General features: G+C 37.2%; 2 protein-coding genes across 3 annotated transcripts in view; one reads left to right on the forward strand and one right to left on the reverse strand.

The window, feature by feature from the left end:
* LOC131857303 (protein MAIN-LIKE 1-like) overlaps positions 1-26,239 on the reverse strand; it is a 39,487-nt gene that overhangs the window by 11,763 nt on the left and 1,485 nt on the right. The gene's annotated exons all lie outside the window — the stretch shown is intronic.
* LOC131078834 (UDP-D-apiose/UDP-D-xylose synthase 2) lies at positions 796-25,972 on the forward strand. 2 transcript variants are annotated; one of them, XM_058016633.2, is made up of 10 exons: positions 796-1,143; positions 23,224-23,316; positions 23,726-23,833; positions 23,932-24,046; positions 24,137-24,270; positions 24,459-24,560; positions 24,650-24,742; positions 25,376-25,511; positions 25,615-25,637; positions 25,669-25,972. In XM_058016633.2, exons 1-10 carry the CDS (start codon positions 880-882, stop codon positions 25,693-25,695), a joined length of 1,095 nt encoding a protein of 364 aa, XP_057872616.1. In that variant the 5' UTR covers positions 796-879; the 3' UTR covers positions 25,696-25,972. The 2 variants fall into 2 exon arrangements, with proteins under 2 accessions (XP_057872616.1, XP_057872608.1); XM_058016625.2 differs by having other exon boundaries at positions 797-1,143; positions 25,615-25,972.

Genomic DNA, 26,239 nt, shown 5'->3' on the forward strand with positions numbered 1-26,239 from the left:
GGCTCCTTGACACTTGTCATCACAGAGATGACAAGTGTCCCTTCCTCCAACCTCTTCTCCAACTTCCTCAATCTTGGCCCTTGATATCTTTAGATCAGATCTGGATCGTCGATTCCTGCCACCTTAGTTTTGGCCTTGGAATTCCTATAAATATCCTCCATTTTGGAGCAATAAGGATCCCTTGCATTCATAGTTTTAGCATCATTACTATAGGCATTTTCATTTCAATCATCTAGTAATTAACATTTTGGATTAATCATAGCATGCTAATCTAGTTTCTTAGATCATGCATTTCATATCATTTGTATAATCAATCATGATCAAGTAGCTACTCAACTCTTGAGTTGCCACTTTGGAGGTCATTGCTCCGCTGAAAGCCAATCAATCCAACACCTTCAAGGTCCTCAAGAATAGAGGAAAATGGGACATTTCAAGGAAGACTTATGGTTTGTGTCTTTAATTTAGTTTTCAATTAAGCTTTCCATTATGTTTTATTGTCTCATTATATGTGCATGCCTTTTTTTATATACCACATTTTTAGCATCACACACACATATATAAACCCCACACACACAAACAAAGAAAAGACAAGACCTCAGCTATAAAACAAACGAAAAAAAAAAGAAAATCTAAACTATGAAACAAACAACCAAATAAGAATAAATAAATATAAAAAATAAAATAAATATTTGTCTTGTAATATTATGTGTCAAATACTTCACCACTTTCAAATATCGTATAGATTGTAAAAATTGTGCTTTATTTCATTAGCCTATTAAAGTAATTTTCTTCCTTAACAATTTTACAAATAGAAAAACAAAGCCAAATAACCTGTGGGGAAGCGAAGAGCAGCGAAGCAGAAGAAAGAAAAAGAGGAGAATGGCGGACAGAGTGGATCTGGATGGAAGGGTAATCGATGCCATGACGATCTGCATGATCGGAGGCGGAGGCTTCATTGGGTCTCATCTGTGCGAGAAGCTGATGCACGATACACATCACACGGTGCTGGCTGTTGATGTCTACAGCGACAAGATTGAACATCTACTAGAGGCGGGACACCCCTGGTCTAACCGCATTCAATTTCACCGAATCAATATCAAGCACGATCCCCGCCTCGAAGGCCTTATCAAAATGGCTGATCTGGTACTTGCATTTGCTTGCCTTCTACTTTCCTTTCCATCATACATCTATGCATGCTACATTCCTTTTCATCATTTATTTATGCATGCTGCCCGATCTTTCTCTCAAACTCTCTTCCGTTGCCAGGGTAGGTCGTATGTGTATATGGAAGAACAAATGTATGGATGAATTTGGGGATCTTTCAGAATATGGAAAAAATGTCTGGTTGCAGCTGGAAATATGGGCGCATAAGCAGACCTTGAGAGTAATCACTTTTGTTGCGAGAGTGATAACTTTTCCCTTTATTATGATATTATGAATAGATTTAGTCGCATATGGGTATTTTCAGATATACTTCCGCTGCTCCTAATTACCCTTTCCTTGTTCCTATCTATACTCAAATGCTGTAGCTTGTTTTCTAGGTTTTACTGGAGATCACAGTATCAATTTTAAACTTCCGGATGTTACAATTAGCTCCTCCTGTAAGGAGTGATTTGAACTGCGTTTTTAGGCCCTATAGGGGATCATTGTTCCAATTTCAAATTTTCAATAGAGACCTGTTGTGAAGCAAAAGCATCTTGACAATATACGAAGAAAACATCCACAGGACAAGTTATCAATATTCTTATCACTCAGGAAAAAAATTTACAATCTTCACTAAACCAAGAGAAACCAAACTCCACCTCAACTTCTCTACCAGTATTGGTTTTTTAAACATGTCTGCATTGTTTTTTGTTGAATGTACTTTTCCAAGAGTTAGTGCACCTCCATCAATAATATTCAATTGCAACATGCTTGGTCCTACCATGATAAGCTGGATTTTTAGCCAAATGAATAGCACTTTGACTATCACAAAATACAATCACTTTGTCCTGCATTTTTCCAAGCCTACCCCAAAGATTCTTTAACCAAATTGCCTCTTCACATGCATTTGAGATAGCCATATCCTCTGCCTTAGTTGTGGATAAAACAACTATTTTTTGAAGCTTTGATATCCACAAATAGATCCTTTTGCAAGAGTAAAGACACAACTTGAAGTAGATCACCTTTTGTCCAAATCACCTGCAAAATTTGAAGTAACATAACCACACATTGAATCACTGCAACCATTATAGGTAATACAATTATCACTTGTACCTCTAAGATACCGAAGCATTCATTTCATTGTTGTCCAACTATGTTAGGTACGCGTTTCCGGGACGGGGACGACAAGGGATGGAGGTACATGTTTCCGGGACGGTGTTTTTTTTGCCAATTTTGGGGACGGCAAAGGGGACAGCTTTATAAAAATAGGAAAAACTAAAATATATAGGGAAATTTAAAATAATCATATGAAAACACGGATAAAGCTTGCACATATACATTAGAGAACCTTAACATATAAGAACTAGCAGAGTTCTTATGCCAAATTTGTGTTAAATTGAGAGTCAAAGTTAAATTGCTTATGGAATTCATTGTCAAAATTCACTGTCAATATGCAGAATTTATGGGGATGTTCCCGGGATGGGGACGCCTGAAAAAAATACCGGGGACGCGTCCCCGGGTAACATAGCTGTCCAATGCTCTTTACTTGGATTTGCCATGTATCTATTGACAATACCAATGGCATGTGTAATATCTGGTCTTGTACATGCCATCACATGCATTAAACTTTCTACTTCATTAGCGTACAATACACGAGACATATAATCCTTTTCTTCTTTATTACTAGGACATAAACTTGAAGAAAACTTAAAATGGGAAGCTAAAGGGATATTAATTGTTTTCACATTTTGTACATTGAATCTTACGAGGGTCTTCTCCACATATTTTCAGTTTGATAACCAAAGCTTACCATGTTCTTTGTCTCCGTGTATTTTTATGCCCAAAATTTGTTTTGCTGCTCCTATATCTGTCATAACAAACGTCCGAGCCAACTAAGTTTTTAACTTACTAATTTTAGGCATGATTTTGCTTGCAACAAGCATATCATCGACATATAACACCAAAATAATGAATAAACCATTTTTCAAACTTGTAAAGTAAACACAATGGTCATAGTCATTTCTTGTAATGTTTTGGCCCACCATGAAGGAATCAAATTTTTCATACCATTGCTTGAGTGATTGCTTTAGGTCATATAATGACTTCTTGAGTTTGCAAACAAATTTTCTGTTGCAATTTTAAACAAATCCTTCTAGTTGCTCCATATGTTTTAACATCTAGCTATTCTAACTCAAAATCAAGTAATGCAACTAATGCTAATATAGGACGGATAGAAACACGCTTAACAACTAGTGGAAAAAATCCTTGAATATCAATATCTTCCTTTTGAGAATATCTTTTTGCTACCGGTCTTGCCTTACACCTTTCAATTTTATCATCAACACCCTTCTTCAGTTTGTAGACCCATTTGCAACCAACTTTCCTACCCTTTGGAATTTCTACCAAGTCTCATGTTTTATTCTTCTTCAAGGCATCCATTTCTTCTTTCATTGCTATTTTCCTTTTAGCATTTCTAGTGCCATCCATTGCTTCTTGATAACAAATTGGTTCCCCATCATTAGAAATCAAAGCAACAAATAAAATAAAATCACCATACCTTTTAGGAGGATTTTCACCATACCAACTGAACTTGTTGATATTGTGGTGTTGGATCTCAAATCAACAGATTGGATAGGTTCTAAGGAAATGCCATCTCCTATGATCAAACCCTCCAATTGACTTGGCCAACTTATAGAGTGAACCTATTCGGTTACTAACTCTCTCACTTTAGGCTCTGCAAGACCTAGGCGGGTATACCTATTCACTAGTAGCTTTTGATGACTAATGTGTTTTATAGCAGATTGAGTATCTTGGTCTAAACTCTTCCTTGCTTCAGAATGGCATGGCTTCCTGGGAAAGGTGATTTTAGATGAGTTCAAGATTGTTGTTGTGGAAGCTATTCGATCTTTGTACTTGAAATCTATAACTATTTGCTAATTGGTTCTATGAATCCTACTCACTTATCCTATAGTTTAAATGCAAAGGTAATTAATATGGAAACGGTTGTGATTTTGTGAACGACCAATGTCTTATCTGTTATTTGGGCTACAGAGTTTTATATTTCTTTAGGACTTAATGTATGATTTGTGAGACAGTTTTTAAACCTACCCCCTTTGGTAAATCTGCCAGTTACTGTTTCTTATTAGATCTGTTAAATGTTTATATCATAAACTGCTTGAATGAATTTAACCTTAACCTTAAAGGACCATTCAAGGAAGAACTACAAGGAACAATTACAATTCGCAAGTAGATCCTTTTAATCCAAATTTATAACATAGAAACATAAACTTCACTGTAAGAATATGAATAACCTTATCTCCCTTAGATAATATCACAAACAACTGCCGATAGAAAATGAGATAATCCACAGCACATATGCAGAAGAAAATGACTGATTCTATTAAAGTTTCAAAATGGTACAATAGTATGCCAAAGGTTATAGTATCTGTCCAGTATCTAATATTCTAATCCCCCTCATTTTACAAAATTTGCTCATATAAATAAGTGAGCAACACCTATTCTATGAGAAGTTATGTCCCTTCATCATTAACAATCTGATTACAATTGCTTAACAAAGTGAAAGATAAACAGATTAAGCATGCCAAGATGATTAATATAATTGTCACTCTTATAGCATCTAACGGCCACACTCTTTCTTTTCATATCTGTCTCCAATGAAAAGACATCAAACACTGCCTGGTTGACATGTGGGGCTATATCTTCATCCTCGTTGAATCTAGCCACGACTTTCTCCTTAATCTGTGCAAATTCCTTTTGCCATTGCTCTAATGGAGCCAGTTCACCTTCCTTGTAGACAACCGGTATTGTTGCAACACAATCTTCGTCCAATATTTGGAGATCTTTATTCAGTGTGTCTGTGTATTTGTCATGCTCCATCAGGTATTGGTCCCCTTGAACTCTTTCTTCTGCAGTCATGGCCTCATTGTTCTTCAATACATCTTGCAATCTTGCCTTTAATCTCTCATGCTCTTTTAGAGCTTTCACAGTCCTTGTGTATACTTTCCAATATTGGTTAGCATGTGGCAACATAGCTTTGAACCTGTGCTCAATGACATCATTTGCCAATTTGTTCATCTTCTGTTGGGCATTGGTTAATTGCTTTGCTAACTTTTCAGCCTTTATCCTCTAGTAGGTAGCATCGGATATAGCATCTAAGACCCTTAGGTCAGGTTGAAAACCCATATCTGGTTCATATTCCCCCATAATAGGAGTCTTTTGTGACAACTGTCCTTGTAACCTCTGGATTTCTTCAGTAGCCTTTTCATACAAGCCTTTGTAAGTGCTGTTCTCCTTGACCAAAAACTTTGTCTATTCCTGATTCAGTTTTGCTACATCCAAGTTCAACTTGGCTGTGATTCTGGGATCAGTTTTCCCAACTTGTTGGATCATTAGGTGGCCAAAAGCTTGCTCTGTATCAACCAGTATGGGTCTCTTCTCCTTTGGATACAAGGCCCACATCATGAGAGCCTTTTGATCTGGATCGCAGCCTGAGCCCATAAAGATCTTGTCAATCTCATCTGGCATGATCTGCTTGTTGGGGTCTTGCTTCTTAAGGAAACTGTCAAACAGTAATGCAGACCTCATGTCCCACCTTGAATAGATTAACACACCAACATCCTTGAGTAGCTGCCTTCCTTTCTCAGGTGTCATTTCCCTCATAGCAAGGTCCACCTCTTCTTGTAACCTTTGGACCTGTTCTTCCTCTGTTTTCTCTTTCATAGCATTCCTAACCTGTGTTCCTTTATGCTGGCATAAAAATGTATTGAACTCTCTAGAGGAAATGAAATCATTGTCAGCAATGAAATTTTCATGTTCAAATATCCTTATATCTCCAACATCCTGGACATTGTATTGTCCGGTCATCAGATCCATTTGTACACCACCCTCAAATCCAGGAGGATATTCTTCTCTAGGGGAGTCAGCTGGAAAAACATTAGAAATAGATTGAGGAGACAATTGGGCCAAGGGCTCTGTATCCTTGACAGTTTTGATGTGCTTCCCATAGACATAAGCAGGCACTCCCTCAAGCAACTCTAGCTCATGCTCCATAAATTTGTTTGCTTGATCTAAGGGATCTTTGATGTTTTGAAGCATGCCCTCGTTTATTCTCCCTCGGAAGAGCTTCCATTTGTAGGCTTGTAACACTCGCTCATACTTAGCCCTTTTTTCATTAGCTTCTTCCCTTCTTATGTTTCTGATGAAATCATCAGGTATGAGCGATACATGCTCTCCAGCCTTAAGTTTCTGGGATGACCTCGCTGCCCCTATGTATCCCTCTGGATCAAAGTTTGGCCTAGGGTCTCCTTCTACCATCTTGTAATAATCCAATTTATTCTGCAGCAAACCATAACTCTTTGAACTTTTGACAATGAAATCTGAAAACACCAGTAATCCAAGCACAATGGATTGTTTTCCATAGTCAGTTAAGTGTTGGGCTCTTACTATTGACAACTGCCTGACAATCTCTAGGCATGCCACTCTGTTAGGCACAGTGATAGGCAATACACATGGTTTTCCCTCAAATCCATACACTCTTATTTGAGTGCAATCCGAAAAGCAGTAGAAATCTCCCTAGTTGTGCTCAATTGCCGTGTCTTCGCCATAATCCTTTGGCCTTAAGAATCTCTGAATTTTAGGAGACAAAGCATGATCACATGGGTGTCCCAATAATTTGTGTAGTGTCTTAACAATGTGTTCCTCGAAATGCCAGTACTGGTTGTTGTTGTATCTTTGGTCCCATGAAGATATCCATAGTTGCACAGGCTTCCTTATCCCAGCCTTATCATACGCCCTAATGCACAACTCATCTGGCCATAGCCCTTTGTCTTGCCCAACATACAACAACATGTGCATAAGAACAAAGATATACTTGAAATGCACATTAATCACATCTCCTTTCAGTTTTTCTAGTTCATGATTGATGGCATCAACAAGATAGGTAGAAAAATCAAATAACCAGGGATCTTTAGATTGCAAATCTGCACAGATGACCATAGCCGCTATATCCATCAAGGGGTGAGCCTCTATTCCCAGAACCTGAGCAGCGCAGTAGTATGTATACTTGAAGTAGGGGTGGAATGAATTGACATCATAGGGAGATTTGTCATCTTTACCCAATGGTACTGTCGATCCTGCAACCCTGGGTCTATGTATGGGAAGTCTCCACCTCTTATAGATGTCCTCCAGGTTGAAGTACTCTTATGCCAATTTCTTAGTATCAATTTGCTCTTCGAACCCCCAATCCAGATTAAACACAGTATCAACAATTTCCCTAGTAATCGATAGTATTGGTTCCCCCATGTAGTTATATATAGTTTTGGTCTTGGGGTCATAATTGTTGGCTAGGGATTTCATAAGTTCAACGTTAACAAAGACATTCACTACTGCTAGTTTTCCCAAATTGAGTCCCCATAAATTGCTTACAGGTTTAGGTGCGTTCCTTCTGATATACCCAAAAATAAACAACTCATGGCCTCTTATCTCCGTCCATATATCTCCAAGATGCTCAAATCTGTCTTCTAAACCCTCCTCATCGGTCTTAACCTTTTTAGACCCGAGGCTTGACGAGGGACACTGATCAATCAAATCTTGGGCCAGTGAACACCCTTCCCTCTTTTGTCTCTTAGGTTTATCATCTACAGATTGGGTTTCTTTTGCTTTCCTAACTTTACTGGCCTTTGAAGATGACGACTTCATTTTAATTACAGGTTTCTGAGGAAGAAGACTTACTTGAATTCCAAGGGCTCTTCTTGCGAACCCAATTCCGAATTGTCTGGCTCTGAATCTCTCTCTGTGAATTCTCTTAGGCACTGCCAACAACGTCTCCTACTTCGTCAATTCATTGAGCATTTATGGTGAACTTACCAGTTAATAATTCCAGTTAAGCAATCGTCACATAGGTATTTGTTTTGAATTTATGGTGACGTGACTTTACTGAGATTTGTTTTGATCTTCGCGGCAACAAGTAATCATTTGTCTAGCAGTGTTTTGAATTTTCCACTGACATTTATTTAACATTACACCTGTGCTGCACTTCGATGAAATCATATGTCTCGATGGCTTTACCTTATGTCTCCCCGAAACACCATATTCCATCGACATCATTCTTTACTTCGGTGAAATTGACATCATCGCCGACACATTTCTTGGTCTCATCGATATCTTTATTTCATCGATGCCTTGCTATAAGTGTTTGTATCGGTGTAATGTTTTATTAATTTATCGAAATCTTCCTTTTCGATGAAAATCCTTTTATCGCTAAGTCCCTCCATCGTTTTATTGATGTTAGAATTCCATCGAAACAGTTCTTCATTATCCGGCCTTCGTACTAGCGTCGATGAAATTTTCCCTTTCGGTAAAAGAAAAATACTCTTCTTTGACTCTTTATGTTCGGCCGATAACAAGTCATCGATGGAAATCTCTCATATTTCATCGATCCTTTAATCTTTGATGAGAAAGCTATCTTCGGTCAACATCTTTTGTGCCTCTTCGATACACTCTTTTCCTCGAAATAGCTTCGTCAATAACATATCTGTCGGTTGCTTCAATATTACTCTTTCGGCCAAACTTCTTCCCTCGGCGAGCTGTTCACATGTCTCATCGATACTGTAGTTTCATCGAAACTTCTTTATTTTATCGGTGGGACCACTTTTGATTTCCTCGATGTACTTTATGTCGACGGAACTAATGTTTTCGGTGAATCCTTTTGGAGGTCCATTGCGGCCAAGGTTTGTTCGATAAGTCACTTTATCGATAGGATAACGGTAGGCTTCTTCGATAGAGTCATTTCGGTCAGACTGGGCTTTTCAGTGAAGGATGGACACCTATTACCGCCAACTTTAGTTTAGGCGATGTCTTAGGGTTTTTTTTGGTATCGGCGGAATTTTTAGGGTTTCTATCGAAATTATCAAGGGCTTTTTTTAGCCTTTTATTACTCTTTTAAAAATCATCTTAACTCCTAATAAAACCTTGGATTTTTTACATTTTTTAAATCTGATGCTCAACATGTGGTACTCATTCCTATTTCATATCAACTTCTACTATGTCTAGTTTATGAGAGAAGACTCATCAAATCTACATCTTTGCTAATGATGATTTTTGGGGTAGTAGGATCCCAGGATCTATATCCTTTGACTATGTCACCATTGCCAACAAAAATATATTTCTTGGATTTGGGGTCTAATTTAGAACACTGATCCTTAAAAATAAGAGCATATGCATCACGACCAAAAAATTTCAAATTTGAATAATTACAAGAATGACCTATCCTTACCTCTTCAAGAATCTCACAATCTATTGCAACTGATGGTGATCGATTTACTAGATAGCATGCTGTATTGACTGCTTCCGCCCACAACTCTTGTTCCAACTTGGCATAATTGATCATGCTTCTCACCCTTTCTAGAAGAGTCCTATTCATATTCGGCAACACCATTTTGCTAAGGAGTGTAAATTGTGGTTTAATACCTTTTGATCCTAACTTCCTTACAATAATTTTCAAATTCCAAAAATGTGAACTCACCTCCATTATCTATTCTACACTTGATTGATCTGCTAGAACTCTTTTCAACTAGAAGTCTAAATCGCTTAAATACACTAACAACACTAGCTTTACTTTTTAGAATATAGATCCATACCTTTCTAGTGTAGTCATCTATAAATGACACAAAATATGATGCTCCTCCAAAATAAATTGTAGGGGATGGTCCCCAAACATTTGAATGAATATAGTCTAGAACAGCCTTACTTGTATGATTACCTGATTTTAACTTTTGTCTACATTGCTTTCCAAAGACACAATGCTTGCAGCAATTCAAATTCAAATATTTTAAATCTAGAAGTAACTTATAGTTTATGAATACCTTTAGCCCTTTCTCACTCATATGACCCAGTCACTGATGCCATAGATGAGTAAATTCATTTACTTAGATACCACCGCTTCTTTATTTATTTCAGTACTCCCTTCTAGCTTGTAAAGATTTCCAACCTTTGTAGTCTTCAAGACCACCAAGATGCCCTTGGACACTTTTAGTACTCCACCTTGACATGGAAATTCATAACCTCTAGAATCTAGAACCCCCAAGGAAATTAAATTCTTTTTTAGTTTTGGTGCATGTCTTACCTTTGCTAATGTTTTTACAACATTGTCAAACATTTTAGTCTTAGTGCTCCCAATTCCAATAGTCTTACAAGAAATATCATTTCCCATAAGAACAACACCACCATCGATAGCTTGGTAAGTAGAACACCAACTCCTATGTGGACACGTGTGATTAGAAGCACCAAAACCTAATAACCAATACTCATGATATTGTAAGATATTACAAACAGATAGTACTTCACTAACCATACTTGAAATTGTCTCAATTGGATTTGCTTCCTTTGTGGAGTCATCATTGTCTTCTTTTCTTTTTCAACAATCTTTCTTGAGATGCTCTGATTTGTTGCAATACTAGCATTTCCCTTAGCCTTTTGGCCTTTTGACTTAGATTAGGATCTACCTCTTGAATCCTGCCCTTTTTCTGTGAATAGACACCCAGCCACCATGCTTTTGGTGTGGAGGTTTATGTATTAGATTTACTTTGCACCTCTTAAGACAACAAAACTCCCACAACAAAATCAAATTCAAGGATGCCAGTTGTGCTTTAATGGAAGTGACTAAGTGATTCCACAATTTGGGCAATGAACATAATAATGTGATTACCTTGTCTTCATCTTTGATTTTTACACCCATACTAGTTAATTGACAAATAAGAGTATTGAAAACATTTAAATGATTGACAATTATTTTTGCAGTGACCATGTTAGGATTTGGTGTTGGTTTGCAGCATCAAATGGCGAGAGCACTTGTTGTGGAGCGAAAGCATAAACCCAGGAAAATGAAATATTGCAGCACAAATTAGTTGTGAATAAATAACAAAGAAAATAAAATAGAAGATCAGAATAACAGACAAGACAGATTTACATGGTAAATCCTTGACAATATGTCAAGGAAACGTCCACGGGGCATGGTACCAGTATTCTTATTGCTCAGAGAAAATAATTACAATCTTCATATCTACTGCTATTACAATTAGTTTGCCTTCAAGGCAACAAAGATATAGAGAATTTCTTCAAGGTAACAACCACCATCAAAGTTAGAACAAACTAGTTTTTTTCCCTTAAAGAAATTAGGAATCATCTCTCAAGGTAAAAACAGTTTTTTTTATCATAAGATAAGATTTGACTTGTTTTATTCTTTAATTGTTATCATTATCCAACAAGATCTATTACCTCAAAGAAGTTAGCAACTTCCTTATATAGCATTTTTAGGGTAGAGTTTATAAATGAGAAGAGTATTGTTTTACAAGGTAGACTTTAAATATGAAAGAAAAAAGTTATTGAAAAATAAGATAAAATGTTCACTGGGGAAAGCTTCTTGTTCAAAGTTATGTTCTAGCATTCATACTGGGAACGATTGATCTCTCTCCTCTATCAGCATTCACAAGCATATCAGTATCAGCATTCACAAGCATATGTAATGTCCTTAACTAAAGCCATGAGGCTTAACTATGCAATGGCTGCCCTTTCCTTGGATTACCCAAGAGGAATAGGACTTAGAGCATTATCGGGTAAGTGTTAGTCTATGACTTGTTCTCTATTCTAAAGCTGCGGGCACATCTTTTGACGCAACTTAAGTGAATCTTGGCCTAAAGACTTAATAATTTTCCTTTTTTGAGTTTAACAACTTAAAAGACATCTACTTCAAGTAATTTCTATCAAAAATGTGCAAAAAAAAGGGCAAGGGGGTGTTGGAATTTAGGGAGCCTATTGGCTCATTTTTTGAGGGTTTTATTTTGAGCATTGGATATAGTTTGCAATGGCTCATTTTTTGAGGGTTTTATTTTGAGCATTGGATATAGTTTGCAATGGATCTATGGCTGAGATTAAATCATTCTTTTGGGAGTCATTATATAACAGATTAGGGTTCTTTTGGAGCTCATAATGTGATCAGTCTCCTCTCTATTGCTGCTGTAGTCTTTTGCTTGAGGCTTGAAACCTTCGAGTATCCTTGGTTTTAGAGAGACATATGAGCTCCTTGTAAAGTTTTATTCAATTTCAATAAAAGAACATATTATATATGTGAGAATTTTATATGATTATAATGTCTAATAATCTGATTATTTTGTTGCAGGCAGAAGGAGAGAGATCATTGATATTTTTCTATGTCTTCTCCAAATGATTCATGTCGGGCTTTATATGTTTTAGAAGACCGGTCAATAGATGTCTTGACCGGACATGACCGATCAAGGCACCTATTGATCGGTGCACATCCCGATTTCGGTTATGTTTGGTAACTAACATTAATACTTAACACTCGGTTGAAGCGGTGTTAGTTATGATGCTTTGTTAATGGCCCGAATAAATGTTTATCCCTATAACAAATGGCATTACATATGCTATCGGGTTAATACCCCGATAGCATATTAATGCCGATTCATAAATGAATCGACATTAATATGCTATCGGGTTACTAGCCCGATAGCATTTAGATCGACGCTTAACTATGTTAAGCAAGTCGTCGATCTAATCCATATTTATCCAATGTCAATATCATAATCATGATCAATGTTATAATCTGATAAACATATTCAGTTTGGAAAGCATAAATCAGATAATCTAATAGCATAGATGAGTAAACCAAAACAGATAGAGGAGATTAAAGGGTTAGGAAAGTCTTATCTTGCAGAAGCTACTAATGCATTAACACTCCCTCTTAGCTTTGGAAGATAGATAAAATAACCTGCATCACATTTCTTTTCCATAATGTCAGTCTCCAAGAATATATATCATCTATACATATGATATGAAGTATCATCAAGACATAAGACACAAGTATAAAACATCACTCTAAGTATGTGACATAGAGTATCACCTAACCATGTGATATAAAAGATTCATCATTTCATTATGACAAGATATCACCTGAACACGTGATATCAGTATTGCCTAAACACGCAATACTAAGGATAAACATATGAGGATGGTTAGATTCTCATCTTATCCAGGTTGTGATATGTGCACAAACATTTTATACAAATGTTTTATCACAACACCATCATGGCACATCCATGACATACCAGAGATCCAACATGATAACTGGTTTAGAGAATCATAAGATCGTCACCTTATGATGTCTGCATACAAGTGTTCATAATCTGAGAGATCGTCACCTCTTAGATATGAACACAGGGGGTGAAACCCAGAATGTCCCAACATGACAAAAGAAGTTTACACATTAAACATCTTATTTACAGAGCAGATTACCTTTCTATCATACCTAAACCTTTTCTGAAGTGATCAACCTTCACTCTGGAAAGTGGTTTGGTCAGAATATCTGCAGTCTGATCTCCTGTACTAACATATTCCAATTTGATCACATTTTCGTCTACTATGTTTCGTACATAATGGTATGGAATCTCAATATGCTTAGATCTGTCATGAAATACTGGATTTATAGAAAGTTTTATGCAGCTCTGGTTGTCACAGTGGATGACAGTGGGTTTCATGGGTTCACCAAATAGTCCCACAAGCAACTTCCTAAGCCATACTGCCTCTCGAGCAGCCATGGAAGCTGCAATGTACTCGGCCTCGGTGGAACTCTTTGCTACAGAAGACTGTTTTCTGCTGATCCAAGATATCATGGCTGATCCTAAACTGAAGCAACACCCTGAAGTGCTTTTCCTGTCAGTCACACTCCCAGCCCAATCCGAGTCTGTAAATCCGTGTAGGTCTAGATCGACTTTCTCATATTTGAGACCAAGGTTTAGAGTACCTTGTAAGTATCTCATAATGTGCTTCACTGCAATCAAGTGGATTTCCTTAGGCTCACACATAAACTGACTTAAGGCATTGACCGCATAACAAATATCTGGCCTTGTATTCACCAGATACATCAGGGACCCAATCATCTATCTGTAGAGAGTAGGGTCAGTGGATTGTGACTCTGCTGATGCTTCCTTAAGTTTATGTAAATTTGTTTCCATGGGAGAGGTCATAGGTCTGCAGTTATGCATTCCGAATCTCTTCAAAATGTCCAAGGTATATTTCCTTGGTTTAGTATAATATTTTCAGAATTTTGCCATATTTCCAAACTTAGGAAATAATGAAGGAGTCCCAAGTCCTTCATATCAAATTCTTTAGATAAATCTTTCTTACATTGATCTATGAGGTGATCTTCTTCTGTGATTAGTAAGTCATCAACATATAGAATCAATATTAACATATCACCTTTATTTTGTTTGTAGTAGAGATTTGGATCTGCATCATTTTTAGAGAAACCTAGTTTAAAGAGATAGGTGTCAATTCTTTCATACCAAGCCCTGGGAGCCTGTTTAAGCCCATAGAGAGCTTTTTTGAGTCTGCACACATGAGACTCAACACCCTGAATTTCAAATCCTTCAGGTTGCTCTAGGTAGATTTCTTCTGGGATCTCACCATTAAGGAATGTTGTCTTAACATCCATCTGGTGCACCTTCCACCCTTTTGCTGCTGCAATGGCTAGTACTGTTCTTACTGAGGTATATCTGGCTATAGGTGCAAAGGTTTCTTCATAATCTATTCCTTCCCTTTGAGAGAACCCTCTAGCTACAAATCTGGCCTTGTGCTTTTCAATACTGCCATCTGCAGCATGTTTGATTTTAAAAAGCCATTTAGATGAAACAACAAATTTCTTAGTAGGCCTAGGAACGATCTCCCAAACATCATTCTTCATAATGGACTGATACTCTTCAGACATGACATCCTTCCATACTTGATGTTTAAGTGCATCTGATACATTGTTTGGTTCAGCTTTAGAGAGATCATTCATAAGAGCAACATAGCTAGTAAATTTATCAGGTCTTTTGCTTTCCCTGAAGGTTCCTAAAGGAGCAACAAACTTTTGAGCTTCTGCTACAGTCTTGGTGGCCCATAGAGGTCTTTTCTTGAGGTTTTCTCTAGGTGGGATTGGAGTTTCACCTATAGTTTCCTCAAGATTCTCCCTCTGAAGCTCAGGAGTAGGATCTCTTCTATGTTAGGAGTGAGGATATAGATTTCAGGCTCTATTGTACTTAGGGCTTTTTTGAAGGCTATATCTTCTTCAAAGATTACATCCCTACCAAGTTCAATATTTCTCTGACCATGTATATATATTCTATAGGCTTTGGATGTTTCACTATATCCTACAAGTATTCCCCTTTTTCCAGAAGGTTCTAGTTTTAGTCTTTTCTCTTTAGGTACATGTATATAGACAAGACACCCAAATATCCTAAGGTGGCTGATATCTGGCTTTAGTTTGGTAAATACTTCCTCAGGAGTTTTATCTTCAAGATGTGAGTGAGGACATCTGTTTTGTATATAAACAACAGTGTTAGTTGCTTCTGCCCAAAGATTGATATTTAGATTCTGGTTAAGAATCATGGCTTTGACAGCTTCTACAATTGTCCTATTTTTCTTTTCAGCTACCCCATTTTGTTGAGGATTATAAGGTATTGTTAGCTCCCTCTTAATCCCCGAGTTTTTACAAAAATCTCTAAATAATTCTGATGTGTATTCCCCCCCATTATCAGTCCTTAGGATTTTAATTTTATTTCCTGAGTAGTTCTTCGTCAGGGATTTAAACTCTTTAAACCTACTAAGGATCTCTTCTGATTCTTTACACTTCAGAAAGTAGATCCAAGTTTTCCTAGAGTAGTCATCAACAAATATTACATAATACAAACATCCTCCTAAAGAGGGAACGAAAACTTTGCTTGTCTTCCTAGTACTATTATGGAAGGCACCCTTGATATTTTTACTTAGGGCACATCTCTTGCATGCCTCTGAATGATATTGCTGCAACTTAGGTAAACCTGTGACAAGGTTTCCCATAGATGATAAAGCTCTATAATTCAGGTGGCCTAGTCTTCTATGCCATACCTCATTTGCATTTGTTGCTTCATGAATTAGGGCTAGGTTGGGCTCTGTGCACAGCTCATACAAATAGCCTTGTCTTTGACCAATGACTTTAGCTTTCTTGATGGAAGAATTTCTTGGCCAAGCCAACACCTTGTTCTCCATGAAGGTTACTCTGTATCCGTTATCTTCTAGGGCTGATATGGAGACTAGATTTCTCTTGATGTCGGGGACATATAGTACTCCTTCGAGTTGCAATGATATGCCTGTCTTCAGTTTGATGGTGCAGGAACCAATTCCTCTAACTGGATGTGAGGAATCATCTCCGATGGTTACTTCCTCATCATTATCCTCTGTCATGGAGTCTAGCACTTCTCTAAACCCTGTAATGTGTCTGGATGAGCCACTATCGATCACCCAAGAGTTAGACTTATTTGATGCATGGCTTGTAAGTGCTGAGTAGAGGACATAGTTCTGGGAGTCATCTTCTCTTTTAGATTTTCCTGCTCTGGCAAATGTGGCTTGTTTGGCTTTCTCTGGACATTTTGCAACAAAGTGCCTGAACTTATCACACCTATAGCATTGAATATGTGATAGGTCTCTCTTTGAAGTGTTCTTGCCTTGATGACCCTTCCTCTTCCTAAATTGCTTCTTCTTGGTTGTCTTATTTGTGTTAGTATTTAGAACTTGAAGGTCTTCGTCTATGTTTTGTTTTATTCCCATCTTGTTCAATCTTGATTCTTCTTGGAGACAATCGTCCCTTAATCTTTCAAACTTAGGATACTTGGACCTTGCACTGATGCCTTTGACGAATGTATTCCATCCACTAGGCAACCCATCTAGAGCAATGAGTGTTAACTCTTTGCTTTGAATCTCGTAATCCAGAGTTGCTAGTTCATCTCTTAGAATTGATATCCGCATAAAGTAGGCGTTGATTGTCTCCCCCTTGTTCATGGTGATATGATTTATTTCTCGTTTTAATGCCAGAGTTCGACTTGCATTTGATATCTCAAATGTGCTTTCAAGTGCTCTGAACATTTTATAAGCTGTCTGATGTTTTCTTATGATGGGCATTATGTTGTTTCTCACCCCATCAACTATTATTTTGATGGCCTTTTCATTTCCCTCAATCCATGCTGTTTTGTCAGGTTCATTTTCAGGTTGATCATTTTTAGTTTGAACAAATGAATCCACTTTGTTCTCCTTTAAGATCATCTGGATTTTGAACTTCCAGGCTGAAAAATCATCGCCACCTCCGAGTTTGTCTTCGAATCTGATAGCGCTGGCCATTGGAGAAATGTGATGTAGTATATAACCTTGTTCTTAAATTATTCACAAAATTGAATAGTCTCAAGTTCGATCAACTTGGCTCTGATACCATGTAAAGTTTTATTCAATTGCAATAAAAGAACATATTATATATGAGAGAATTTTATATGATTATAATGTCTAATAATCTGATTATTTTGTTGCAGGCAGAAGGAGAGAGATCATTGATATTTTTCTATGTCTTCTCCAAATGATTCATGTCGGGCTTTATATGTTTTAGAAGACCGGTCAATAGATGTCTTGACCGGACATGACCGATCAAGGCACCTATTGATCGGTGCACATCCCGATTTCGGTTATGTTTGGTAACTAACATTAATACTTAACACTCGGTTGAAGCGGTGTTAGTTATGATGCTTTGTTAATGGCCCGAATAAATGTTTATCCCGATAACAAATAGCATTACATATGCTATCGGGTTAATACCCCGATAGCATATTAATGCCGATTCATAAATGAATCGACATTAATATGCTATCGGGTTACTAGCCCGATAGCATTTAGATTGACGCTTAACTATGTTAAGCAAGTCGTCGATCTAATCCATATTTATCCAATGTCAATATCATAATCATGATCAATGTTATAATCTGATAAACATATTCAGTTTGGAAAGCATAAATCAGATAATCTAATAGTATAGATGAGTAAACCAAAACAGATAGAGGAGATTAAAGGGTTAGGAAAGTCTTATCTTGCAGAAGCTACTAATGCATTAACACTCCTCCTAGTCAGAAGGGTGTGTTTAAGTGGAAGGGCTTTGGTTTGCGATGCCCTAGCACATCATTTTCAGAGCTGCTTTTCCTTATCAGGTTTGAAGGCCGCTTTGGAGGTGTGATTCAGAGTTATCAGTATCAGATTTGGACAACCTACAACTATACGTCTGCATGTTTCTAAGCAACATTGAAGCTAACATTAGAAAGGACAAGTGGGATGTCATTGTGAGACCTAGTGCTGGTTTTTGAGGATTTTGGCAAGGGCAGCTGGGGTTTTGAAGACGCTTTTGAGGTATTTGAGCACAAATCTGAATATTGTTGGTCATATTCATCTGAAAAAAATTAAAAAATAATAATGTAAGTTATTTCTAAAAATTCTTGGCAGATTTAGAGTGTTTTCTATATTTTTTTATACTCATAAATATTTAGAAATTTCTATAAATTAGTAGAAAAATCAGATAAATATTCGGAGTCTAGATCTGTGAGTTTGTTGAAGGGTTTTTCAAGAAAATTTAAAAATTTTCTATTGGATATTTTTGGAGATATTGTTGTTTTGATGTTTTCCCTTTATACTTGTTTGAGGATATTACAGTGTTAGAAGAGCTGCAAGTCTTGGCAGCTTGTTGGGTTGGTTGTATGCATGGAAAGGGTGGTCATAACCTTGAAAAGAAAGAAGGGAATAATGGATAGCAGCGATCAACCATCAACATCCAGTGAAGAGGAGGCAAATCAGATGTTCGTAGAAATGCTAAAACAATTACAAAACACCAATCTTTATTTGAGTTAGTTGGGTCATAACATATCAAATGGAAGAGATATGGTGCATGTGGAGAACAATGAGGATGCTGATATTTTGGCTAAGTATCAAGCTTTGGGGACAATTTTTCAGTCAGCTATCTCTTTTAGAGATTATTTGGATCTCACCAAACGCACAAAACTAAAATCAAATCATTGGAATCAAGGGAAGCAAGATTATGGGCTACAAAAAAGGTGTCGTCTATCTTTGCCAAGTTTTGATGGATCATCAAAGGGTATGTTTAGAGCTTGGATCTAGAAGTTGGATACTTAGCTCACCTTGAATCAGCTGAAGGAGATTGAGGCCATCAAGTTTGCTACCCTTCACCTTGGAAGAGATATGGTGCATGTGAAAAACAATGAGGTTGCTGATATGTATCAAGCTTTGGTAACAAATTTTCAGTTAGCTATCTCTTTTAGAGATTATTTGGAGCTCACCAAACACACAAAGCTAAATCAAATCACTAGAGTAAAGGGAAGCAAAATATGGGCTACAAAAAAGGTTGGGTCGTCTATCCTTGTTGAGTTTTGATGGATCATCGAAGGGTATGTTTAAAGCTTGGATCCAAAAGTTGGATACTTACCTTGCCTTGATTTAGATGAAGGGGATCGAGGCCATCAAGTTTGCCACTCTTCACCTTGAAGGAGTGGCACATGAGTGGTGGGATCACGGTTTAGTGACATAGGGTCATGGTGCGATAGTTTCTTATGATCAGTTTTGCACTACTTTGATCGAGTGGTTTGACCACAAGGATTCAGGAGCACACGTTAGAGAATTGGCTCAGTTTAGATAGGTTGGGACACTTGATGCATACATTTTAGAGTTTTTGTGGTTGTTAGTAATGGTTTCATATGCGATTGAGAGGAGGTTGACATCTTGGTTCATAAAGGGTTTGTCTAAACCTCTCAAAGGTTGGGTTAAAGTATTTGATCTACCATCTTTGCAAGGCTTTATTAAGCATGCAAGGAACATGGAGCTCTTGACACCACAAACTAGATTTCTTAGCAAGTTTTCGAAGAGACCCCTATCGCAAAGTTTGTTGTAGAGGAAGGATAAGAAACCATAGTTTACTAGGCCAATTGGTGAGATTTCTAGGCCATTTGATGGTGCACCTTGTGATTTGAGGGATGAGTTGAGATGGAAGAGGCTTTCATTTGACTATCATGAACCTTGGACACTTGGACATAAGTGTAGAAGTGGGAGCAAGGCCCACTGGATTGAGGTCTTCGAGGAACATAGTGATGATGAGTTGGATGAGACACATGTTCTTGACGAGCAACTTGAGTAGATGGATGTGGAGATAGGTATAGATGAGCATTAGGATGGTTTGGCACAAACGGATGGTGCAATTGCTACCATCACTGCCACTCGTCATTATAGCATCTTCAGAATAAGGGGCGTCATGTAGGGACAACAAATTGTTCTTATCGATAGTGAGGCTATCGACAACTTCATTGGTTTTTCCTATGTGAAGAAGTGTGGATTGCAAGTTGAGGAGCATGATGGCTTTCGAGTGTAGACAATGAGTGGCATGATGTTGCGTTGTGTTAATCATGTTCCACAGTTGAGTATGACTTTGGGCAATTACATCCTTATTGATGACTTTTATGTGGTAGACATTGATGAGACCAATGTTGTGCTAGGTGTTCAGTGGTTGCATTCTATAAGTCCATGTGTCACAGACTTTAAGACTATGTAGTTGAGTTTCACTGCAGATTTTTGGAAGGTAGTATTACGAGGCTTATCTTCAGATGCTCTTAGAGTCATTTCAGCTAGGATGATGGAGAGAGTTTTTTGGCATTTAGAGGCCGAGTGGGCAATGCATTGTTTCATTTTAGACAGGTCTACTGATATAGAACAACGTGGATATCATGTTGACATACAAGGCTTGTTGGACAGGCATAGTGTGGTGTTTTCAGATCTACTACATGGTCTACCACGAGATTGTGGTTTTGAGCATGTTATTGAGCTTGTGGATAGCAAGCCAATTGTTATGGATTCCTACCGTCACCCTAGACGATTCAAGGATGAGATTGAGAAGACTATTCGGGAGTTGGATGTAGGACATACACAACCTAGTTCTAGTTCCTTTGCTTCTTTTGTTGTCTTGGTGAAGAAGGATGGTACCATGAGGATTTGCATTGATTATAGTGCACTAAATAAGAAGACCATCAAGAACAAGTATCCTATTTTGTGCATTGATGAGTTGATGCATGAGCTACACAGAGCAATCTATTTCTCCAAAATAGATCTTCATTCTAGATACCATTAGATTCCATTAAGACAAGTTTTAGGTGCCACTATGGACATTTTGAGTATTTGGTGATGCCCTTTGGGTTATCAAATGCTCCAGCTACTTTTCAGCCTTGCATGAACCATGTGTTTAACAAGCAATTGAAGAAATTTGTGCTAGTTTTCTTTGATGACATCTTTGTTATACGCTAGGACATGGGAGGAGCATATATGACACCTTGACGAGGTGTTAATTATCTTAGCGGCTAACTCCCTCTTTGTGAAAGCCTCTAATTGTGAGTTCAGAATGACTGAGCTATTATATTTGTGATATGCCATTAGTGAAGGTGGTGTGAAGGCACATGGGGAGAAGATTCAAGCTATACTTGATTGGCCACCGCTAAAGAATCGTCTCATTTGAGGGGCTTCTTTGGTCTATGCACATACTATAGACGGTTTGTGAAGAGATTTTTTTCATTAACTGCTCCTTTGACAGATTTGACCAAGAAGGATGCCTTTGTTTGGATGGATGAGACTCGAAGAATCATGGATCATTTTAAGAAGGTAATGAGTATTTGTCTTGTTTCAGCTTTACTGGATTTCTCTAAACCTTTTGTGCTTGAGTGTGATGCACCCAGTATTGGGGCTGTTTTGATACAAGACAAGCATCCAATTGCTTACGAGAGCCAAAAATTGAATGAGGTTGAAAAGAGTTGCATCCAATTGCTTATGAGAGCCGAAAATTGAATGAGGTTGAAAAGAGTTTCTCTACATATGACAAGGAAATGTTGGCAACCATTCATGCACTTGAAAAGTTCTGTCAATATCTTGTGGGCAGCAAGTTTATAGTAAGGACTGATCATATTAGCCACAAGTATTTCATGGAGCAAAAGGGATTAAATGAGAGACAACATCATTGGGTGAGCAAGCTTAAAGGATATGAGTTTGATATTGAATTTGTCAAAGGGAAAATAATGTTGTTGCTGATGCATTATCTAGAAATCTGAGTCAGAAACCCTTCATTTTGCCCACTTTAGGAAATTTCAGCTTCTTGAAAGGATCATTTACTACTAGAATATTCAAAAAATCAGCATGCTTGTGAGATTCTAGATGGTAAAATTAGCAATATCTGTAATAGAATGGAAAGTAGGCTTGGTGAGGTAGTGCAAAAGGGTGTTGGTGCTGGAAGGAATTTTGAATGAAATGCAGGTTGCTAACAATGCATTGAACCGATAAATGTTTGAGCATGTGGAGTATGTGGGTATACGTGCCATAATGCATTTTTAGATGATGTTGACAGTCCACTTTCCCAGTGTCTACATATATTTATCCTTGTTTTTGTAATTGTTTAAGTTGTAGCATCATTATTTGCATGTGAAGAATCATTTAATAAACAACGATCGATATAGGGTGATATTTTACAACTTTTCTTCAATTATTTTGGTCGTAAGCTCTCATGTAAAGATGCTCCTCTTGCTGTTAATCTTTCCAATAACATGGTTTATGAAACTATTAAGTAGATTTGGAGATTAGATGTAGCTGTTTTTAGTTTGTCTTTATTGATGCTTTTGATATTTAAAATGCATTAACTTAGTATACATGAGGTTTCCACTGTCCATTAGATTGGAAACAAGAGCTTTTGGAAAAAAGCTGTCTTTGTTTTGTTTACATTAATCCAAGATTCATCATCAGAATGATAGCAAAACATCTTGTGTGTTGCATTTACTTGTTAGGTATTGAAAAATATGTTTTGAATAGCAAATCTCCCATCATCTGCAATCTTCTTACTTCTTTTGGGTGTGCTGGGAAGGTGGGGACTGTGTTTCTATCTGCCGTTGTTAGAAGAATGCTGGCTTTCCTGGGTTATCTGATTTTAAAAAATCTAACTATGTTCACTTATTTTATTTATTTTGATCACCACAATCCTTTGTTTACCAAAACTACTGGTTAGGCGAATGTTCTAATTGGACACGTTACTATTTAATTTCTATGTTTGGTTAAGACTTTAACTCTAGATTACTGATCTTAAATGCTGAGACTGATTCATTCAATATTATATTGTCATTTTTGCAGACAATCAATCTAGCTGCTATTTGCACACCGGCAGATTATAATACACGTCCTCTTGATACGATTTACAGTAATTTCATTGATGCTCTCCCCGTGGTAAGTGTTGTTGTTTGTTACAAGGACCTGGTATTCAAATAATTTATTTTTACAGAAGTAGAGTCTTTATTTGCAAGTAGTGAAGTAGAGTCTTTATTTGCAAGTAGTAAGATAAGATAGTAATTTGTGTAGTTGGTATGACTTATCGGAGCCACATATACATTTCTTACTATCTTAATATGTGTTGAACGATGAGATCATAGTTGACAGAACAGAATTATAGAAGTAGAAGGTGAATTTTGAGGTTCTGGCATAACCTGCAAGACATGTTGGTCTATAAGACCTGCATATATTAGATTTTGTATTCCTGAGTTCAGGATCAAGCTTGGGAGTGATCCAAGCCTTACAAATTCACCTGCACAAAGAGATTGATCATTTGTCTGAAATCTTGACCTTGATGGTTATTTAGGTTAAGTACTGCTCAGAGAACAACAAACGCTTGATTCACTTTTCTACCTGTGAAGTATATGGAAAGACAATTGGGAGCTTTCTTCCAAAAGATCATCCTCTGCGACAGGTATAGCAAAGAGTCATTCTCCACCACTTCCATAACTGAATTGTTCTTTTGCTTGCATGTAATTATATTTTTCTGTGGAAAACTTTGATGTGTGCCAGGACACTGAATTTTATGTACTTAAAGAGGATGAATCTCCTTGTATATTTGGTCCAATTGAGAAACAGCGATGGTCATATGCATGTGCAAAGCAACTGATTGAGAGGCTTATTTATGGTAATAAGAATATTAATGGCTGTTTGAAATTTAATGCAGACTGATAATACATTGGAATTTTTTTCTGATATTTAATTCGAATTTTTCCAGCTGAGGGGGCTGAGAATGGCCTTGAATTTACCATTGTGAGACCCTTCAACTGGATTGGACCAAGGATGGATTTTATTCCTGGAATTGATGGACCTAGTGAGGGTGTGCCAAGGGTTCTTGCCTGTTTTAGCAATGTAAGTTTGACTATACCCTGGTCTCCTCCTTTATAATAACTTTGATAAAGGTAAAATTTTTTGGTTGGTCAAATAATGATGAGGAAATGGGAGGCTTCAAGACATCCATATTAAAATTGCCTTTCGCTAAATGATTATGGATCAAGTGTTTCATATAATCGCTCTGATCAGTAATTATCAACTCTCAGGGCTTATTGCGGGGTGAGCCATTGAAACTTGTAGATGGAGGACAGTCCCAGCGTACATTTGTTTATATAAAGGATGCCATTGAGGCTGTTCTCCGGATGATTGTAAGTCAATTTGTTTTTTCGAAGGTAGACTACTTTATATGATTTAAGTTGTTCATGTTCTCTCATCATCTAACTTGTTGGCTTTACAGGAAAACCCCTCAAGGGCAACTGGCCACATTTTCAATGTAGGCAATCCCAATAATGAAGTGACTGTGAGGCAGTTGGCTGAGTTGATGACTGAGGTGAGTGTTGCTTAAAGAGAAATGTTTTATTGAAATTTTTTCATTTGAAGACATAATCGTGGATTTCATAAATGTTACCAAAAACACGAGTCCTGACTCAAGCTGCTATAAAACATATAACTTAGAATCTAGCAACTAAAGCTATTTGCACGTTAAATAGCCTTAGCTTTGCAGATATCTTATATACAGAATCCCCTTAGAAACTATACACGGAGTCTGAAAATTAGACTTGGGTTGTGTATGCTCCATAATCTCAATAATGTTTATGTGTTCATAGTGCAATTTAAATCTTCAGTGTTTTCTTAGCTAATGCATACTAGCCTGTATTGTTTATTGCATACTAGACCTTTCTGTGGGTATATAAATGTTTGAAAATATTTTTATACAAACTAATTAAAGGGTTATAAAAGCAATTCAAAAAGCGACACAAATGTATTGAAATCTCAACATGGAAATTGCCACGTGAAAATACAAGGTAATTAAAGGTATGAATGCATGTTTGGTTGGTAATATAGCTTTAGCAATATGTATTTGCAGCTTGAAGCATAAACCCATTGCTTCTTATTTAGAATGTGCACCCTCACTTGTGCCTGAGTACTAAACAAATTTTCTGGTTCTTTTTGCTGTGCTAAGGTATACTCTAAAGTAAGTGGTAAACCACCCCTGGACATGCCAACTATTGATGTAAGTTCCAAGGAGTTTTATGGCGAAGGTTATGATGATAGTGACAAGCGAATACCAGACATGACTATCATCAAACAACAACTTGGTATGTAGGTTCAGTTCAAATTTGTTTGGTTTGAGATCGGCTCAGTTCATTTGCAACTCCAACCACAAGTTAAGCTCAATTAATATATAAAATTTCAATGCAGAGTGGGAACCAAAAACCTCCTTGTCAGATCTGCTTGAGTTTACTCTGACCTATCAGCATAAGACTTATTCCCATGCCGTGAAGCAGGCGATGTCTAAAGCAACTGCATCAAGCTGAATCTTGCCACAATTCCACAGTTCAATCATCATTGAGAACTATTTATCAAGGATTTTATCGGCTTACCATTGCAATTCTTCTGTGTACTTAAAAGTTTTTGTGCACTTGCCCTGATCAAGTTTGGAAAAGTTTTTTTGTAACATTTCACTGTTATGTTCTCGAGGAGTGCAAGTCAGAAGAAGTAGAATGTAGAATTTTTTATTATTATCATAATTATTAAAAATTATTGTATAGGCTTTCAACTGTCTTTGCTGTATGGTCTACGTGGGCGATCATGTTCCTGTTTCCGGGTAGCATCCCTTTTGGCTAAAATCTATGCAATTTATGGTCATTGTCTTCGTCTTTGCAATTATCACTCACGCAATCATCAATATGTAGTCAGTTTTCAATTATGCAGTCAATCCCACAAGTGGAAAATGAATCCGATACCAATGTCAGAAAATATTTCAGATGCAATCATATGTTAGATTGAACATAAGCTTGTAGGGTCTTAAAGAAAGGCTTGAAAA

The sequence above is a fragment of the Cryptomeria japonica genome, chromosome 8 (genome assembly GCF_030272615.1).
Source record: "Cryptomeria japonica chromosome 8, Sugi_1.0, whole genome shotgun sequence".
NCBI lineage: Eukaryota > Viridiplantae > Streptophyta > Pinopsida > Cupressales > Cupressaceae > Cryptomeria > Cryptomeria japonica.

Coding starts and splice junctions, on each gene's coding strand:
- LOC131078834 (XM_058016625.2), top strand. CDS start 880: ATGGCGGACAGAGTGGATCTGGATGGAAGGGTAATCGATGCCATGACG. Junction 24,047..24,136: donor GATTGAGAGGCTTATTTATG/GTAATAAGAATA, acceptor GAATTTTTCCAG/CTGAGGGGGCTGAGAATGGC. Junction 24,561..24,649: donor AGGCTGTTCTCCGGATGATT/GTAAGTCAATTT, acceptor TTGGCTTTACAG/GAAAACCCCTCAAGGGCAAC.